We start from the raw sequence: 19,721 nt of genomic DNA, 5'->3' as shown, positions 1-19,721 counted from the left end.
AAGTTAAAAAAACAAACTTGTTTGTAACAAGCGCAAACTGCAACTGGAAAATATTTGCTCTTTACTTTAATAGAATGCCCGTCCCTAAAAACCACACATATCCTGATTAAACAAGCGCCGAGGCTGCCGCCTCCACACACACTTCCTGAATGTGCATGCTGGCTTCTGTCGCAGCTGCTCTGTCATTTTGAGGGGCTGGTCTTGGGAGGCGGGGGGGGGGGGGACACAAAAAGATCTGCCACTCAGGGTATGGGGGCGGGCACTCTATCTGGGACCCGCCCCCCCCCCCGACAGCAGGTTTGCTTTTCCAGTTTACAGACCAACTTTTCACGAGACAGACCTGCAGGGTGGAGAATGCCAGGCTGGTAATGTTACCCGCACACCCCAGATCAAAAAAAGTAATAACGGAAAATTAAGTGGCACTTTCGGCGGACAGACTGAGCCTTCGCGCGTCCCTCGATTGCCAGTGCATGGGGAGAACACTGGATGGGAGACTATTCATTAATGAGTGACAGGGGGCCGACGGGGATCGGGATGGACAGCATGGCCTTTGAGGACCCCTCCCTCGAGGGGCTGGATCCCTCACTCGCCTTCAGCGACCCCCATGAGATCGACACCGCCCTGCTCAGTGACATAGACGGTGAGTACCGGGCCCCAGTCAGTACTTTCGGTATCCGTGTCCTTGTTTCCTGCCCATCCTCCGGGGTGCAATTTTACATCTTTACATATGTTTAATGAGTTGATGTCATCATTTCTACATGGGAGCGGTTTTCCTGATTTATAAAAAAATGTATTTGTTGTAATCTGTCCTGTAGCACTGCATGTGACTGTAGGCTGCTTGTGAGCACTCGCGGCGCTATAATATAAACACAGATTGGTGCACGTACACAAGCTATAATTGCTCCAGATATTGCCTCTATCCGGCTGCTGGGAAAAATTGGCTTATGACTGGGAGGATTTCCGTCCAACCATCTCTACCCGACCCTTGAGCGCTTAAAAAGACACGTACTCTGAAAGTCAAGGACAGTAATAAAAAAAATCGCATTTCACCTTAGATGGGATTTTGTGTCACCAGGTCTTACTTCTGTTCAAGTGATCATATATCACAGTCTTTCCATTCTCTACAAGCATGTGGCTGCACCTCTCTACCAGATGCGGTATCTGTGCTTTTCTTTCTCTGGGGGCCTGAAGTTCTCATGGCCACCTCTTCTTGCATGGAATTAACTTTCACCCATTCTCACTTCTCCCTGAATGCCTTTATGTCTCATCCCTTTTCTGCCAGAAAAGTATTATAGTCCATTTCTTCCTCTGACTGAGTGGGATTAATGCTCGTTTTTTCAGCGTCTGGATGGAGAGCGTTATCAATAAATCAATCATGTAATTTATAAAGCGCGCTACTCACTCGTCAGGGTCTCAAGGCGCTGGGGGAGAGGGGGCGCTGATCGAATAGCCATGTCTTGAGGCGTTTCCTACCTCATTCCTCAGGCAGGGACATGAGGGCCCCTGTTCAGAACATCTTTTAATTTCTGATCCAATTTCAGCTTTTTCGTGCCCCTCTTTGGCCAGGTGACCGACCTTGGAATGGCACACTGGTCCAGATTCTAAATGTGTTTCTATCCTTTTGTCAGGGGTTGTGATTTGTGTTTTCAATATTGTAATACAGCAGCAGCTCACTAATATATTTGCAAATAATCTCTGCGACCAACTGTCATTTCACATATGAAAGGCCTTGTTTTGATCTAAACTGAACTTTTTTTTTATTGATGTTGCATGGTTCTGTAAAACAAGCAACCTTTCTCTGCAATAGACTCCCACACATCTCTCATATTTGAAAAAAAAACACAAATTAAAGTCAATGGTATTTAAAATAATCTATGGTTAAGAATCATTTAAGGTCATCAGGGAAGAACTGTGTGGGGATCAGACCCCTCCCACCCCCCCTTCCCCGAAAGGCTGGGGCCCTTGGCAACAGCCCACTTTGCCCATGTCTTAATACGTCTATAATTTCAGGGTGCAACTCGGTCTATAATAACGTGCCATCCACCCACTAATTCAAGCTTGAGCCTTGGCACAACTTTCCGTGCTCTTTGTTCCCTTATGGTCGTCCCCACCGGCAGAGACTAACGCACGTGCTACTTTCCGGGACGTTGGCAAGTTGTTCCTCTCAACAAGCTCTCTTTAGATGTATATTTCAGTGATATATAATTCTTCTGTCAAAATAACTCCCAAAAAGTCTCCCAGCAGCACAAGGTCAGGGCATAATATGCCTGCCCTGGACAGCCCCAAAACATGGCGATCAAGGCGTGATTTCGTGCAGATATGCTGCTGAAGTTTAATGGGACAAGCAAGTGTCACAAAATGTCCCCCGGTTGCCGAACTGCCGTTTCCTGGGTCCTGCGCTTCACCTGGACGGCTCTTCACTGAGTGCTGAGCAGCGTTTGCGCGAGGCCACGCCCCTTCGGTCCCCAGAGGCAGTGACGTCACCAGGGTTACTAGCGTTCATTCCCCCACAGCTCTCACAGGGTTCACTGACGGGCGGCCATGTTTTCTTCCCACGCGGCTGTGCACCGCGCGAGCGCATCATCAGGCAGTAGCGCAAGGCGGTCCAGTGCCCCAACTTTATCCTAGGTTGTGGCCAATTTATTTTCATACCTGTTATTAAGTTCTTAACATATACTTTAGTGATAGGGAGTAGCAATACGAAATAAAAAATAAACGAAATGTATTCCTTTAAACAATTTAGGTGTGGGCAGGGGCGGCTCCTCCATGAGTGCAGAGGGGACTCGCCACCCTCGCCAGCTGCAAAGCCTTTATAAGGAAACTGTTATAAACAGTGTTTAACATTGTTTCCTTGTAAAGGGAAGGGGCCATGGGTAGACCAGTGTGAGCGGGAGTGCTGAACACTACCCTTCAGGGCGCACGTGTGTTTGGCCGTCGGTCTCGAGCCAGCCAAACACATATGCGCACAGGGCTCTCTCCAGCCCAGATACACAGTTGCTGGGCTGGAGAGAGCCTGCACAGGATCCCAGTCTGCCTGGGTGCTCCCAGCCAATCCTGACACTGCAGCATCAGGATTGGCAGCAGGGCTGGCTGGGAACCTATTAATGCCAGCAGAGGAGCAGGACGCTGCGTGGCACGCGCAGCTTTCAGGTAAGTTTAATTCCTTTTAATTTTTTTTTATTAATATCCCTCCCGCGCTGCACCCCCAACACCGCGAGCCGCAACAGTATGAAACCTAGTATGTAAAGGTTTCTGGCGCACATTGGGTCTTGTCTAATTGCAAGCTCAAAAAATACCATGAGCTGTATCTCCTAAGAAATCTTCTAGCAATTGTTCTTCATTCCACTTTCTTCATCATCCAAGAGGTTCTGTTATGTCAGGCTTAGTCGCCTAGACTTCCTCGAGCTGCCAAATATACAATAACTGGGGGCATGGTCTGCAAAACATTAGTCCTTAACCTATTTATTATGATTGACAATAGCGTAATTACAAAATATAGATTCTGGTACACAAAAGGCCAACACAAATCCTAACTAAGATAGTCCGTAAACCATACCTAGAATTCACATTTTTGTATGTATAAAACTTGTTGCCCCTTCAAAAACTGGAAGTTAATGTATTGTAAATAACAGTACATGTTAACAGTTTACAGGGCCCATATAGAAAGTTACAGAAATAATCACAAGTCAACAATGCATTTGGAGTAAGTAACCAAGTTAAGTGTGAGTACGGATTGTGACAAGGAAAATCAATAAAAGGAAAGTAAACACACTTAATGTGTAAGAGAGATAACAGTCTCAGTATTATAATTAGGGCTCCCGGTTTTATGGTATTTATTCTTTTAACATTTACGTCTGTATTTATCCATATTCATTTTTTGCCCATTTCATTGGTATCTATCCATATTTTGTGGTTTGAGACTAAATGGAGTAGCAAAATGGTATATTTCCATATTTATGTAACTGATAAACCTACTCATATATTGGTATGCCTGTTGTGTTTTACCACATTAAGCAAAACACTACATCCACAGTTGAATATTAGCATTACAGGGAGTGCAGAATTATTAGGCAAGTTGTATTTTTGAGGATTAATTTTATTATTGAACAACAACCATGTTCTCAATGAACCCAAAAAACTCATTAATATCAAAGCTGAATATTTTTGGAAGTAGTTTTTAGTTTGTTTTTAGTTTTAGCTATGTTAGGGGGATATCTGTGTGTGCAGGTGACTATTACTGTGCATAATTATTAGGCAACTTAACAAAAAAAAATATATACCCATTTCAATTATTTATTATTGCCAGTGAAACCAATATAACATCTCAACATTCACAAATATTCATTTCTGACATTCAAAAACAAAACAAAAACAAATCAGTGACCAATATAGCCACCTTTCTTTGCAAGGACACTCAAAAGCCTGCCATCCATGGATTCTGTCAGTGTTTTGATCTGTTCACCATCAACATTGCGTGCAGCAGCAACCACAGCCTCCCAGACACTGTTCAGAGAGGTGTACTGTTTTCCCTCCTTGTAAATCTCACATTTGATGATGGACCACAGGTTCTCAATGGGGTTCAGATCAGGTGAACAAGGAGGCCATGTCATTAGATTTCCTTCTTTTATACCCTTTCTTGCCAGCCACGCTGTGGAGTACTTGGACGCGTGTGATGGAGCATTGTCCTGCATGAAAATCATGTTTTTCTTGAAGGATGCAGACTTCTTTCTGTACCACTGCTTGAAGAAGGTGTCTTCCAGGAACTGGCAGTAGGACTGGGAGTTGAGCTTGACTCCATCCTCAACCCGAAAAGGCCCCACAAGCTCATCTTTGATGATACCAGCCCAAACCAGTACTCCACCTCCACCTTGCTGGCGTCTGAATCGGACTGGAGCTCTCTGCCCTTTACCAATCCAGCCACGGGCCCATCCATCTGGCCCATCAAGACTCACTCTCATTTCATCAGTCCATAAAACCTTAGAAAAATCAGTCTTGAGATATTTCTTGGCCCAGTCTTGACGTTTCAGCTTGTGTGTCTTGTTCAGTGGTGGTCGTCTTTCAGCCTTTCTTACCTTGGCCATGTCTCTGAGTATTGCACACCTTGTGCTTTTGGGTACTCCAGTGATGTTGCAGCTCTGAAATATGGCCAAACTGGTGGCAAGTGGCATCGTGGCAGCTGCACGCTTGACTTTTCTCAGTTCATGGGCAGTTATTTTGCGCCTTGGTTTTTCCACACGCTTCTTGCGACCCTGTTGACTATTTTGAATGAAACGCTTGATTGTTCGATGATCACGCTTCAGAAGCTTTGCAATTTTAAGAGTGCTGCATCCCTCTGCAAGATATCTCACTATTTTTGACTTTTCTGAGCCTGTCAAGTCCTTCTTTTGACCCATTTTGCCAAAGGAAAGGAAGTTGCCTAATAATTATGCACACCTGATATAGGGTGTTGATGTCATTAGACCACACCCCTTCTCATTACAGAGATGCACATCACCTAATATGCTTAATTGGTAGTAGGCTTTCGAGCCTATACAGCTTGGAGTCAGACAACATGCATAAAGAGGATGATGTGGTCAAAATACTCATTTGCCTAATAATTCTGCACTCCCTGTATACACAAATGTATGTTAACATATACCTGTATTTGGGAATCTCAACCTGTTTTTAACATCCCATGGAGTCTATCTGCTTAGCAGCTGGTCTGAAATTTGTGAAATGCAGTGTGGGGAGTCACTCACAAGAAGAACAATCTTCTGTATTTTTCCGCTTTTAAAAATAAATACAAACAGGAAACAGATCGTTTTCTGTCTGTATTTATTTGTAAAAATCAGTAAATACAGAAAACAGGGAGCCTTAATTATATTCTCCCAATTCAATGTCAATTAGGTTCAAAGGTTAGGGTCTAAAATTTGAGAAACAAATTACATAAAGGTCAACCATTAGTCCAGTCTTGGTAAAATGGTAACTAGTTATTCTTGTGCGCACTACAAGTCACCACAATCCAGTTCATGCCAAAACTGTGTCCTCATTCTTGAATACCTTCAAAAACACATTCATAACTGCAATTGGTTGACTCACTCCAACAAAAGTTTCCTTAAATGAGTTTGCATATTTGATAAAGATAGAAAACAATCTTTTCAATGAAGTACAATCATCACATATCAGATAGAGTTCCACATGACATATTTCACTAAATAAACGGTATATATAATTGTACGCAAGTGTGGTGTGATTTAAGTCGGTAGCACTGTTAGACCGCTTAGCAAGCAAATTCTGGCACACCTGAGAGTGATCATAGCGAGATAATATGTATCCCATAGCACTGCATTCCTCCTCTGGCCTCACTAAATCCCAGGATAAACAAATACATTTCATGGAATACAGCATATTCCAATAGAACCCAGACACAGACATATGGAATTGACACTTTGTTGAACAGAAGCAGAATGGATCTTGAAATTAAAAGTTGTTGAATGAGGTCTTTCTATGTATCAAGACTTTTGGGGGGAAAGTGCTTTTGGGGAGGCAGCTGAACAGCAGGAGTTCTCCTCCCTGGGAGGATTGGGGAAGTGGAGCAGTCTGCAACTACTTTGGGTTTCTTGGGCTATTTGGGCTACCAGTAGCCCAAGGCTACATAACCAGCCATTCTGGGGCACCTGCCACCATTTTGTATAGGTGACATAGTGGCGGGTAGCAGTTGCAACGCTTTTCCTCTCCTGACCAACCCTAAAAGAAGAACCGCTAGCTGTGGTCCAACTTAGTGTAGCTTCGGTTTAGAGCTAGCTGGTTAGCAACAGGTGTGCTAGAGGGTTTTGTTGTCATAATTACGGTTGTCACTTGAAGCAGGTGCATTAGCAGTGACAGGTCAAGTTGCAATGGTTTACAGAAGTTTAGGGTTGTTGAAAGCGGCAGGCCAGGTGGATAAGGAACGGTAGATGAGATCACTCCTGGACGAGATAGGTAGTGAAACGCTCTGTAGCAAATTGTTAGTTACATGTTCACAGTTACAAATTGGAAACATGTTTAAACCTAGCAATCACGCAAATCAGGGTGAGTGAAATACAGTATTGCAGTGGCAAAGTGGGACGGCAGGGGTGGGTAACATAGGTGAACTTTTTGTACAGTGAGGCAGTTACTTTTTTGAGTCAAGGGCTCAGGATCTATATTGTTAAGTTTACCTGTTTTCACTAAAGAGGCCTGTTGCACACAAGCATGGTGCCAGTGGTTGGTGTGCTCCCCTCTTCCCCAGTAATATGGCGTGATATAGGGGCTCATGATCAACCTATGTATGAAGAATAAGGTCGAGGGTTATCATTAACAAGCTGTGGCAAATACAGGAAAGATTGACATAAGGTTGAACCAACATAAGTATTTTACGGAATCAGTACATATGTGTGTTGCTAGGTTAATTTACCTTAAATCACTTTATTCTGATGGGCTAATTTATGGGATTTTTGTCTTGAAGACTGGATGAATATGGTACATCATATGATCTTTTGTCAAGAGGAAAGGCATTTGGAGCAGGCTGCATTATTTACTGTTTCGTTCGTAGTGTTACATATACACTTCTTCGTCTTGTTTTGATTACCTTTTGCCTCATCCTGATCTCTTTATGATGATTTTGGTACCAATATATATATACATATACTTTCAATTGATAATAGATATCAGCACACTGTCGGAAGCTGTACACTTGTGTGAATGTTAGGTCCATAAATGACATTAGCTCTTGGCAGGACTTGCAAGATGTGTTTCCAATTTGTATTCATTTTACTGTGAATACTTTTAAATATATTTTTATTGGATATTAGGCTTATAATGGTAGTAACGATCTAGCAAAGAACACACTTTGTATATTGAATTTCATTACTCTCCTCCCCATCATAACATGACGGACACGTATTTACTTGATTGAGCTGGTCTGTGTTTGTTTCTTTTACTACCTGGGTATGAGATGGCACCAAGACAGGACACTGTGGACACATAGGCCCATATTTATACTTTTTTAGTGCTGCATTTGCGTCGTTTTTTGACGCAAACTAACCAAATACAATTGTATTTTGTATGTTTGCGCTGCTTTTGCGTCAAAAAATGACGCAAATGCGGTGCTAAAAAGTATAAATATGGGCCATACTATTTCAGGATGAGAAGACCATCAGGCCGCAATACAGTGAGTAGTGCCTCTAAGGTTTCTTTGGCAAAGATGATGATTTTTGGGGGGGAATTATGGACAACCATGGGTTATACTACTTGTAATTAATTACAGGCGTTCTGGTAACAATTCGTGGCTCACATTATAACCTCGTTTATAATTCAGTTGTAAGAAGCAGTCGCAATATGGTGATAGGACCCTATTAAAATACACTCTATGGGAGTAAAGGTCATAAAATGTTTTTGGGGGTTTACAATACTGGCATTTGACACTAGAGCTACGGGGTTCTAATATGAAATATGTTTCAGATTCTAATTGCTGCTCTGCAATTAATTATTCATGTTTACTCTGCGACTGATCTCATTGTGGATGTGAATTATGTAAGTGAATGCAGCACGGGTGCATAAACGTGTTGTTTCTGGTGTGAATTTTCTCATTTTGGAGTTTTGTGATCACCTAGGGTTACATACTACACAAATCGGGTGTCGAAGCTGGCCATGAATATCATTGTCCGGCCGCCTAGTAGTGGGAAAGCTAGGACTCACAATCTTTTTCAGAGTTCTTCCTCGTCTAAATGTAACACTTTGTTCATTTAACCATAAGGGACTCATTAGTAAATAAACCCCAGTGTCTATTGAGTATCTTGCTCAGTTTACCAGTATTATAGTCATCGGTGGCAATAAACCCAATGGCCTCAGAAGGGGCTTTGTTCTCTCAGAGCCCTTCTTGTCTCTCAGTGTGTCTTCTCTGTGCGAAATGAAACTGTTAGTAAATATAACGCAAATAGTGCCAACATTGAAACAGGCCCAGTGTTAGGTACTGTGGAAGTATTGTTGATGAAACACATGGTTTAGAGTACTGAATAGGGTCTATGATGGCCGACTCATCTGGCGGGAAAGAATAGACTGCCTCAACACCACCCGGTGAGACAAGTATGTATGTGTTGTATCATGCTTCAAGAGCACAGGCAGAGTCCGAGTCAAGGTCTAAATAATGTATGTTGTTGTGCTTCCCCAGGTGATGGGCAAAACCCATAGGCTTGACACAGCTTAAATCCATCTATACATTTACACCAACGGTTCATAACAGTTCGACTATGTACACACTCACTGTTATCACATGTGTTAAAGTACTTTTGTAGATAACCAGTATTGCTATACATGCAGCATTAGTTCTCTCTGGATCTCCCAGGCGTTCCTAAGTAAAATACAAAACCTGTTATTTTACAAGAGCTTTTAAGACTGCAAATGTCCTTCCATTTGCAAATATTGCAATTTTCGTGTTAACACTTGCGTGTTATAGAGGCTTTCCTATCACACTACTGTTGTATTTACGTTCTGCCCATACCACTACATTTAATGGTCTTCTATTTACCAGCTTGAAAATTATGGCTGGCTTAATTTGTGTGCCTGGAAATCCATATCGTGGCCCCATGAGCATCACTACTTTTAGTAGAGAAACAGTGACACTCAACTGGCTGAAAGTTATATAATTGTAATTTGAATTTATATAGCACGTACTACTCATGCCAAGGCTGTAACGTTGTTATATTCAAGTTTGTGACCTGCAACACAGACAATTAGCATCTTCAAACTCAACAATGTTCATAACATACATGTGAAATAAATTACCTGTAGGCCCTCTTGTGAATTTAATTAGGGCTGTCAAAAAGCTTAATTTTAGAGGGATACTGTGTATCCAGGCGTAGGCTTAAGGTTGACAAATAGTTATCATGTGTTTGCCAAGCCGGTTCAATTGAAGCGAAGTGGAAATGAACAAAGGTGGAAATGTGAGAACAGTGGCAGCTGCTACCTGTCGCTTGTCTCTGGGTGTCCCATCTGCTGAATGTGGGTGTGAGGTTTGCCCAGACTGCCCCACCAATCAAGACACGTCCTTCCTCGTAAGTCTATCAAAGCAGCTTCAATCTTGTGACAGTCGTTTCAGGTATCTTCTTTAGAGCCGACTCCCTCAATAAACTAAGAAGCAGCCTGTGACCACAATGTTTACCACCTCGCCCGATTAGTGTTACCATGTCAGGAGAACGCCCCTTATCCATTCCCGGACTTAGCTTTTATATATCATTGTTTCCTTGTTTGGTAGGGTTAAATGAACGAGACCAAGAGGACAGGTCTCAGAACGTACTGATATGGTAAATTAAAGGTAGTACTGGGAACTGGTTAGCTTATGACATGACATTATGTGGAAGCTCTACCATGGTCCACCGTTGCTGCAGTCTTCATAACCAACTGAACTCTCACAAGCAACTTCATGGTACCAATGACATAAAGGAAGCCAAAGAGCTAGAGGACACCCTGAAGTCACCAAGGTGTTGTTATTTTCCTGGAGCCTTACAGTTACCGTCCTGAGATCAAAATTCTTTCTACAGGCTTGCTTGTGCCCACACCACTGTTGATTATGTGCTAATAAGTATGCCTCCTAAATATCAAGTAGGGATTATCGTGGGAACTTAATATTGTAGATATACTATCAAAAGGTAAGTATGTAAAGATTGTTTTTAACTCAACTTCTGGGCTGGGTGGAGAACATGCACACGAAAGGAACGTTTAATAAAGTAGGAAGAAAGGAAATAACATTTTGAGAGTTAGTCTTATTTGTTCATCTAAATGCCCATGCGGGCTGTGTTTGCTTTTGACTCGAGTCTGTATCAAGAGGCCATAAATAAGAAATTCATAGTTTTTGAATTTCCTCTATTACTAGAACATAGCCAGTTACTTATCAATAATTGCTATTCAGATATTCAAATGGATCCCCCTCTGCTTTGTAATCAACACTGGGAGCCAACTCTGAGGATGAACACCAGGAGACATCCACTGTAGCATTTACAGAATCTCAATTTCATTTCAATTATCACAACGAATCCCTATTAATTTAGTCCACAATAAAGTAATTGGAATGACTGCATGGAATGGTTTGCTTGAGCACACATGACTAATCCCAATAACTAACAATAAACAATAACACTGGGTGCCGGAGCTGTGTGCTACCCAGGATAAAGTGCTTCAATGCCTCGTCAAGGGTAGTGAGTGCTATAGAAATGCAATTACAATATATGCACCTTAACGACATATATCTTCAAAGTATGTAGATGTGGATCTAAAAATAGCTAATCTATAGTTCCCCTATGTGCACTTATCTTTCAGTATTTTGTACCTCTATATTTTGTCTACCATATTACGATACCATGATATTCCTATACGCGATCTCTCGTGGTACAATTCCGCTTATGTGGCATAACCTTTGAATTCTCTTGCATGGTAGAAATAATACCTTTGTCCGACAGGCCTTTAAAGTCAATGGTAAGAAATGGGGATCAGTCAGCCTGGTGGTAGTGCCTACAGGTACCACCTATGAGAGATGTTCCATGTGAAAATATCGACTGTAAAGCATTTTCCATAAATACATCGACTGCAAAATATGGACTTACAAAAAAAATACCTTACAAAAAATATCTTCGTACAAGCATTTTGATTTTTTATTTGGGGACGTGCTTGGAAGTGGGATTATGTGCTCCTGGAATATTTTGGTAGTTTATGTTTTGGAGTTTGAGTTACTGCAAAATATGTGTTTGAAGACTGCGGCCCATATTTATACTTTTTTAGCGCCACATTTGCGTAGATTTTTGACGCAAATGCGGTGCAAACTTACAAAATACCATTGTATTTTGTAAGTTTGTGCCGATTTTGTGTCAAAAAACAACACAAATGCGGCGCTAAAAAAGTATAAATATGGGCCTGCATTTTTACACATTACAACGACATGCTGCGGCCGACCAAGACTTCAGTCTGTGTTTGGAAGCAGATTTGTGGTCAAATGCAATGAGCATCCAAAGGTATCAGTTCAGCATAGGGCAGTGGCCTCCATATTATTCCCCCTGAAATTATTCTAAGTAGAGTTATTTTCCATGTAATCTGATAAACTATTAAAGTTGGTGTAGCTGCCAAGTGATGTCAAATAGAATCTGGAGCCACATAGCAGAAACAGGTGTGTTTTCTACGAATCACTGCTGTGGTGCTCACTGGAGACCATTCTCACAGAATAATCTTTAGTATGTCCACCACTCCCAAATTAGACATTTGTAGGAAGCTGGCCTGGTGTGTGGTGGGTACCTTCGGTACTTACACCTTATACCACATCCAGGTATCCCCTATTAGTGTAGTGTAGGCAGTGTCTGGAAGCCAGGCTCTCTAGAGATAGCTGTGGATGAGCAGCCACGGCTTATCTAGGAGACATGCAAAGCTCATGCAATACCACTGTAGTCACACAGCACCTACACACAAGAAAGAAAACAGTCATACAAAAATAAAGGTATTTTATTATGGTAACACAAATACCAAAAAGTACTAGAGAGGCAACCCTCCAATAGGAGGTAAGTAACACACTAGATATGTACACTAGTAATCAGCAATAGGCATAGAAAGTGTTAGAAAACAGTGCAAATAGCAATAGACAGTAGTGACCCTAGGGGGAGCCCTAACCATATACTAAAAAAATGGAATGCAAACACAGGACCCACACCTAGGCAAGTGGAATGTGTAGAGGGGAGCTGGGGGTACTAGAAAACCCCAAAGGAAAGTATCACAGTGCCCCCTAGCGACCAGCGGGAAAGGAGTAAATTACTAGATTTCCCCCAGACCACCCAAAAAGGAAGAAAATGCAACACCCAGACAAGACTGCAAGAAACCAGCAGTGGATTCCTGAAGAGGAAGACCTGTGTAAGAAGGGGACCAAGTCAGGAAGTCACACAAGAGTCCAGGGGGAGCAGGAGCTACTACCCACCCAGCTGTGGATGCAGGAGTTGGTCGACAGTAGGACGAAGACGGTCAGGAATGCAGCCATGGAGAAGGTGAAGAGTTCCTAGAGGAGACAGTCGTCGTCCTACGCTAGATGGATGATTGCAGTCAGTCAGTGGCATGGAAGAGCCACCAACAAGCCTTGGCAAAAGCAGAAGTCTTGGTGAAGCAAAAGTGGAGCTGCAGGGATCAACAAGGTCCAGGAGGACTCAACCCATGGGGGAAGTCCTAGGGGGCCCTCAGGAAGGCAGAGAGTCCCAAAAAGCAGAGATAGTCCCCACAGGAGACCCACTGGATGAGGAACCAGGAGTCGCAGAGGAGCCCACGCAGCACATCTGGAGAAGGGTCCCACGCCGCAGGAGAAGCGCACAGAGGGCTGTGCGTCCCTGGAAGGAGTGCTGGGGGCTGGGTCTGCACGGAGCCTGAAGATCCCTTGGAGGAGATGCAAACAATCCTTGGTAGCTGCAAGAGATGTGGTGCACTTGGGTATCTGTCCTGCTTGGGAAGGCAAGGGCTTCCCTCCATCAAAGTTGGACAGCTGGCAGAGAGGACCAAGAGGACTAGTCCGTATCAAAACCTGTGATGCAGGATCCACGCAGCTCAGGATGAGAGGAGATCCACGCATCCAGTTATTGTTGCAGTTAGTGCTTGCAGATGCAGGGGAGTGACTCCTTCCCCAAGGGAGATTCTTTCTTCTTTCTTGCGCAGACTGAAGTCTTGCCGCCCTCAGAGGGTGCACAGCCAGGGAAATGTTGCAGAAGCTGGAAGGAGTCGTGGAAACAATGTTGCAAGCAGAGTCTCGGTCGTGGATACAGATTGTCGGTTCCTAGAGGGTCCATTTGTGGTTCCAGTGGCTAGGAGTTAAAGTAGAGGGTGCAGAGGGGTCCTGCTGGAATCTTGCAAGCCGAATCTGGGACCGACCCAAGAGAGAGACCCTAAATAGCCCTTAAAGGGGGATTGGTCACCTAGCCAGGTGACCACCTATTAGGAGGGGTCTGGACATCACCTGCATAACATGGCCACTCAGATACTGCCAGAGGTCCCTGCCAACCTTGGATTCAAGATAGCAGAACCCAGGGACTCTCTAGAGGAGCTCTGGGCACCACCCCAGGGGGTGGGGGAGAGGTGATGGACAGGGGAGTGGTCACTCTCCCTTCCATTGTCCAGTTTCACGTCAGAGGAGGGACTGAAGGTCAATGAACCGGTGTAGACTGGTTTACGCATGGAGGGCACCAAATGTGCCCTTTAAAGCATACCAGTGGTTTGGGGAGGCTACCCCTCCCAAGCCATGTAACACCTGTTTCTAAAGGGAGAGGGTGTTACACTCCTCTCCCAAAGGAAATCCTTTGTTCTGCCTTCCTGGGCTTGAGCTGTTCAAGCAGCAGGAGGGCAGAAACCTGTCTGTGGGGTGGCAGCAGCTTGGGATGCCCGTAAAATGCCAGAAGGCTGGTAGGAGCAATGCTGGGGGTCCTCTAAGGAGCACCCAGAGTGCATGGAATCACACTACCAATACTGGCAAAAGTATTGGGGTATGATTTCGACATGTTTGATACCAAACATGTTTAGGTTCGGAGTTACCATTATGTAGCTGGACATAGGTAGTGACCTATGTCCAGTAAACGCATAAATTGGCGTCCCATCACTCACGAAGTCCAGGAGAATGGAACTGGAGTTTGTGGGGGCACCTCTGCTAGTGCAGGGGTGCCCTCACACACAGGTACTTGCACCCTGCCCTCTGTGCTAGGAGGGCCTGCCATAGGGGTGACGTAAAGTGACCTGGTGCAGTGACCTGTAGTGAAAAGGGTATGTGCACCGTTTCACACAGGCTGCAATGGCAGGCCTGCTGATACACTTTGCATGGGCTCCCCCTGGGTGGCATGTTGTAGGATCTCAGTGTACACAGTCAAACACAGTGACAACAGGCAGAAAATGGGGGTAACCATGCCAAGAAAGAGGGTACTTTCCTACAACATGTCTGGAGTAACTCCCTTCCTTTGTAATCACAACTACAGTATTTCAAGCTAAATGACTTCTTAAACTCAATTGGAGTCCTTCGGCTAGCAACTTTTCCTCGTCTTCCCAAGAGAGCCCACATTCATTGACATTGATGGGATCAGACACTTAAGCACTGAGTTCCATGGTATGATTTAGAGGTATTTTATTAATTTACATGTGTTGTTTTAGCGTGTGGACATTGCCTCATGGGAAGCACGGTGCTCTAAAGACCGCTATAACAAGAGATACAAGTGTAAAAGGCATCTGTTAACAAAAGAACATTTAGAACAGAAGCTAGCAAACAACACTGGAGCTAAAGATTAGAGCATGCTAGACTCTGAGCTATATTTTTAAGAGGTAAGTCTCCTAGTCCTTTTTGAGAGAGGTTAGGTTTGAGTCTGATCTGGGTGTGATTGCACAATCCTGGGCCAGGCATAGCAATAGATTTGTTTTGTCTTTTCAGTTTTTCAAGAAGTCTGCAAATTTTTTTGCATTTCCAGCTACCTCACTTTTTCGATAATACGTTGGACTCAGACAGCAACATCTGCTTTGTCAACTATAATGTGTTTTGGATTAAAAGTACAACTGTCTTTGTCACACATTGTTTTTTATTTTCCAGGGCCATCATTTAATTTAAGCATTTATAAACCTCAACATACACTTTACGGTCTCTTGGGGTTTGAACATTAAGAGATACACCACAATATCCTTGTATTTTTTGCGGCGAGTGTTCCACTCACAACTTTTCTTTCTATTGTGGCCTCCCATTGGCAAAGCTGAAATACATGGTTGGATTCTTCTTGATGTTCCAGCCACACTGATAAGGAATAAACTTTGTCATGTTCTTTGGGTGTGTAGGTGAGAGCATGAGTAAAGTGAAGTTTTGGCAGCATTTTCTACCACGCCCACCACCTAGTAACTCCTCTCAGAAAATGAGTGTGAGAGCAGAGGATGTGGTGATAGTGGGAAATACATTACACTTTGACAGTAAAAGTGAAATCTCTAGTGTTGGGGAAGCATTGAAAGAAAACACAGGGTGACAATAAGAGAAATCAAGGAGGGAGTGGAAATTGGTGATGACAAAGAACAATCGAAAAGGATGGGATAACACTAGGAGATCGATCAGAGTGTTAAGATTACAGGGCAGTCAGTGGTCACACATCAAGGGCATACATCAAGAGAAATTGGGATTAAAATAAAAGAGAGTATGGGCAACTTTGACTTGGGGTGACAATAAAAAAGGAATCGGAGAATGACAAGGAAAGAATTTGGTAACAAATATAAGTGACAACAAAAAATGAATCTACACAATACCAAAATTAAAATATGAAAGATCACCTGGAAAGGGGGGGGGCGAACTTCCAGTCCCTAGAACAGTGATGCTGAATGTCGGCCTAGGCTTGACCTTCACGTGTGGCCACCGTATGAACACTAGTCCTGGGCTTCTGTTTACTTGAGAGAGCACTGACATTCAGAAAAATACTAAGCGGACAATCATTTATGTACACGGTAACTGAAGTAAAAGAGAAGCAAGTAAGAAGAAACTCTCAGACTAACTCCAGACTTGTGTCCACACCATGAACATGCTTGTTTCTCCTATGCCCACCTTACGCCCACAACCCCGTGCATCAGTGCTTTAAACGGCCTGTTCTATCTTGTACTCAGTATCTGCACTTCTTTAATTTGAGAGAGTACCTGCACTTTTTAGAAATGTTGCAATCCATTTAATAAGAGAGTACCAGCATTGCTTAGGAGCAAACAGACACTCTGAACACTGAGTAGCTGCACTTTCACATTTCCATTCAAAGCACTGCCGTGCAACCAAAGCACCACTCCCACCCTCCTGGCATCAACACGATCCTCGGCCACACCACAGACCGTACTTTTTGGCCCCTGGGGAATTCTTTGTAAGTACCCATGATGCTCTTGAAACTAGGTATGCCCGCGTGTGAAGCACCTGAGACACATACTGAAAATATTAAAAGTGAAACTACACGTGGCGAGCGCTATCGGGCCTGTCGCGCTGCTTCTGTGCGCACGAGCGGCCCAGAGTAACCTCGGCACGGAAGCAGTGCAAGGGTAACTGCAGCAATGCCCTGCAGTAACCTCCGCCGGTCACCTCTCAGACACGGCCTGCAGCCAGGGAAAGGCCCCGGGTCTGGCAGGCGAGGGTGGGCAGCCCCAGATGTAGGCAGGCGAGCAGGGCGGGCTCCGATTGGCCCAGAGCGATCACCTCATCCCAAAGCCGTGATTCAGTATTCCGCCCTCCGTCTTCAGGGAGGCGGGAGGCGGGCGAGGGAGGGAGCGCGCGCAGGGAGGGAGGAGGCAGAGCAGGGGCACACAGGAAATAATGAAGCATATATAACCCAGCGCAGGTCTCAGCCTCTGTATTGTGATCCAGAGTGGGAGGCTGCCCCCAGAGCAGGCCGCAGTGTCTAAGGCCCCCCTGCGTCTCGTGTGCAAGGCTGCCTAGGATTTGGGTGCTTAGACATGGATTGCACATTTGAAGGTATACACGTTTTTTCCTTTTAGGTATACAGCATCCTGTAGGTTGCAAATATCTCAAGGTGCATCATGTGAAGTGTGAGTAGCTCACCTAGTCATTTTTTAATTTCTGGTATTTATCGGGCTGCGTTTGTAACAGGAAAAACAAACAGTAGGATGTGCAATGAAGAGAGACCCATCGACCGTTTTGAGAGTTTAGAAGTTCGTCTTCTCCTGCCATTTTTCTAGTCTCGTATTTGTAGTCCTGTATTTGGACTGGAGAAAGCAAAACGACAATTACCAAAGGTTTACAGTTCTTTCTAGTTACTACTCTGGTTATTGTAATCCTGAATGTGCATTGGGAGGACGGTGCACTAAGCCATTATGTAATACAAAGTGGGAAGGCTTCAAAGTGTTATATGGTAGGCATTTAGGGAGCATTTGTAACGCTCTGAGCGTTTTTGTGATAGTGTGAGCTTATAGAGTAGTGGCAATTCTGTCCATAAATGCACTTTATCCAAGAGAGAGAGAGAGAGAGGAGAGAGAGAGAGAGAGAGAGAGAGAGAGAGAGAGAGAGAGAGAGAGAGAGAGAGAGAGAGAGAGAGAGAGAGAGAGAGAGAGAGAGAGAGAGAGAGAGAGAGAGAGAGAGAGAGAGAGAGAGAGAGAGAGAGAGAGAGAGAGAGAGAGAGAGAGAGAGAGAGAGAGAGAGAGAGAGAGAGAGAGAGAGAGAGAGAGAGAGAGGAGAGAGAGAGAGAGAGAGAGAGAAAAAAAAAAAAAAAAAAAAAAAAAAAAACACACGCACATTGTAGGAAAGTAGCCTCTTTCTAGCTTGATTACCCCCACTTTTTGCCTGTTTGTCAGTGTGATCCTGCTTACCAGGACCCCAGTGATTATGCTCTCTCCTTGTAAACTTGGTTGCTGGAACCTTTTTCACCCCACATTTGGCATACAGGTGCCCCATGTAAGTCCCTAGTATAGGGTACCTAGGTACCCAGGGTATTGGGGTACCACGGGATCCCCATGGGCTGCAGCATGTATTATGCCACCCATGGGGGGACCGATGCAAAGAGTTCTGCAGGCTTGCAATTGCAGCCTGCGTAGAAGGGTGCATGCACCAGGTCACTATAAGTCACCCCAATGGCAGGCCCTCCTAGTCCAGACGGCAGGGTGCAAGTACCTGTGTGTGTGGGCACCCCTGCACTAGCAGAGGTGCCCCCCACGAACTCCAGTGCCATTTTCATGGACTTCGTGAGTGCAGGGACGCCATTTTTCGTGTGTACTGGACATGTCACTATCTATGTCCAACTACATAATGGTAACTCCGAATCTAGGCATGATTGGTATCAAACATGTCGGAATCATACCCCAATACTGTTGCCAGTATTTAAAGTATGATTCCATGCACTCTGGGGGCGCCTTAGAGGACCCCCAGCATTACTCCTACCAGTCTTCCAGGGGTTCCAGGCCACCCCTCAGAATGCTTTCTGCCCTCCTGCTGCTTGAACAGCTCAAGCCCATGAAGTCAGAGCAAAGGATTTCCTTTGGGAGAGGGGTGTAACACCCTCTCCCTTTGGAAATAGGTATTACATGGCTTGGGAGGGGTAGCCTCCCCAAGCCACTTGTATGCTTTGAAGGGCACATTTGGTGCCATCCAAGCATAAACCAGTCTGCACCAGTTCAGGGACCTCCAGTCACTGCTCTGGCGCGAAACTGGACAATGAAAAGGGGAGTGACCACTCCCCTGTCCATCATCACCCCAGGGATGGTGCCCAGAGCTCCTCCAGAGGGTCCCTGGGGTCTGCCATCTTGAATCCAAGGTTGGCAGGGACCTCTGGGAGCTTGTGAGTGGCCAGGCCAGGCAGTGACGTCAGAGCCCCCTCCTGATAGGTGGTCACCTGGCTAGGTGACCAGTCCCTCTTTCAGGGCTATTTAGGGTCTCTCTCTTGGGTGGCTCCTCAGATTTGGCTTGCAAGATTCCAGCAGGACTCCTCTGCAACCTCCACTTTGCCATAAGCCACTGGAACCGCGACTGGATCATCCAGGAACCGACAATCTGCATCGCCGTAGAATACTCTTCTTGCAACATTGTTTCCACGTCTCCTTCCAGCTTCTGCAACATTTTCATGGCTGTGCATCCTCTGAGGGCGTCAAGTCTTCAGTCTGCACAAGAAGGAAGAAGGGATCTCCCTTTGAGTGAAGGAGTGACTTCCCTGCATCCGCAGGCACCTACTACAGGGACGACCGGCTGCGTGGATCTCCTCTCATCCTGAGCTGCCTGG

The 19,721-nt window shown here is 44.6% G+C and overlaps 1 protein-coding gene across 7 annotated transcripts in view; it reads left to right on the top strand.

Moving 5' to 3' along the window:
• The first annotated feature begins 311 nt into the window (after positions 1 to 311).
• The window catches only part of SREBF1 (sterol regulatory element binding transcription factor 1), an 82,851-nt gene continuing 63,441 nt past the window's right edge, over positions 312 to 19,721 (top strand). For 5 of the 7 annotated variants that reach the window (XM_069210073.1, XM_069210072.1, XM_069210077.1 and 2 more), the window contains exon 1: positions 348 to 640. In XM_069210073.1, coding sequence (XP_069066174.1) covers positions 487 to 640 — 154 coding nt within the window. In that variant the 5' untranslated portion in view covers positions 348 to 486. Of the gene's footprint in view, positions 641 to 17,344; positions 17,468 to 19,721 lie in introns of those variants that run through there. The other 2 variants (XM_069210079.1, XM_069210074.1) reach the window with 2 other exon arrangements.

The sequence above is a fragment of the Pleurodeles waltl genome, chromosome 10, assembly GCF_031143425.1.
Source record: "Pleurodeles waltl isolate 20211129_DDA chromosome 10, aPleWal1.hap1.20221129, whole genome shotgun sequence".
NCBI lineage: Eukaryota > Metazoa > Chordata > Amphibia > Caudata > Salamandridae > Pleurodeles > Pleurodeles waltl.
This window is presented reverse-complemented; position numbering and strand designations above follow the sequence as displayed.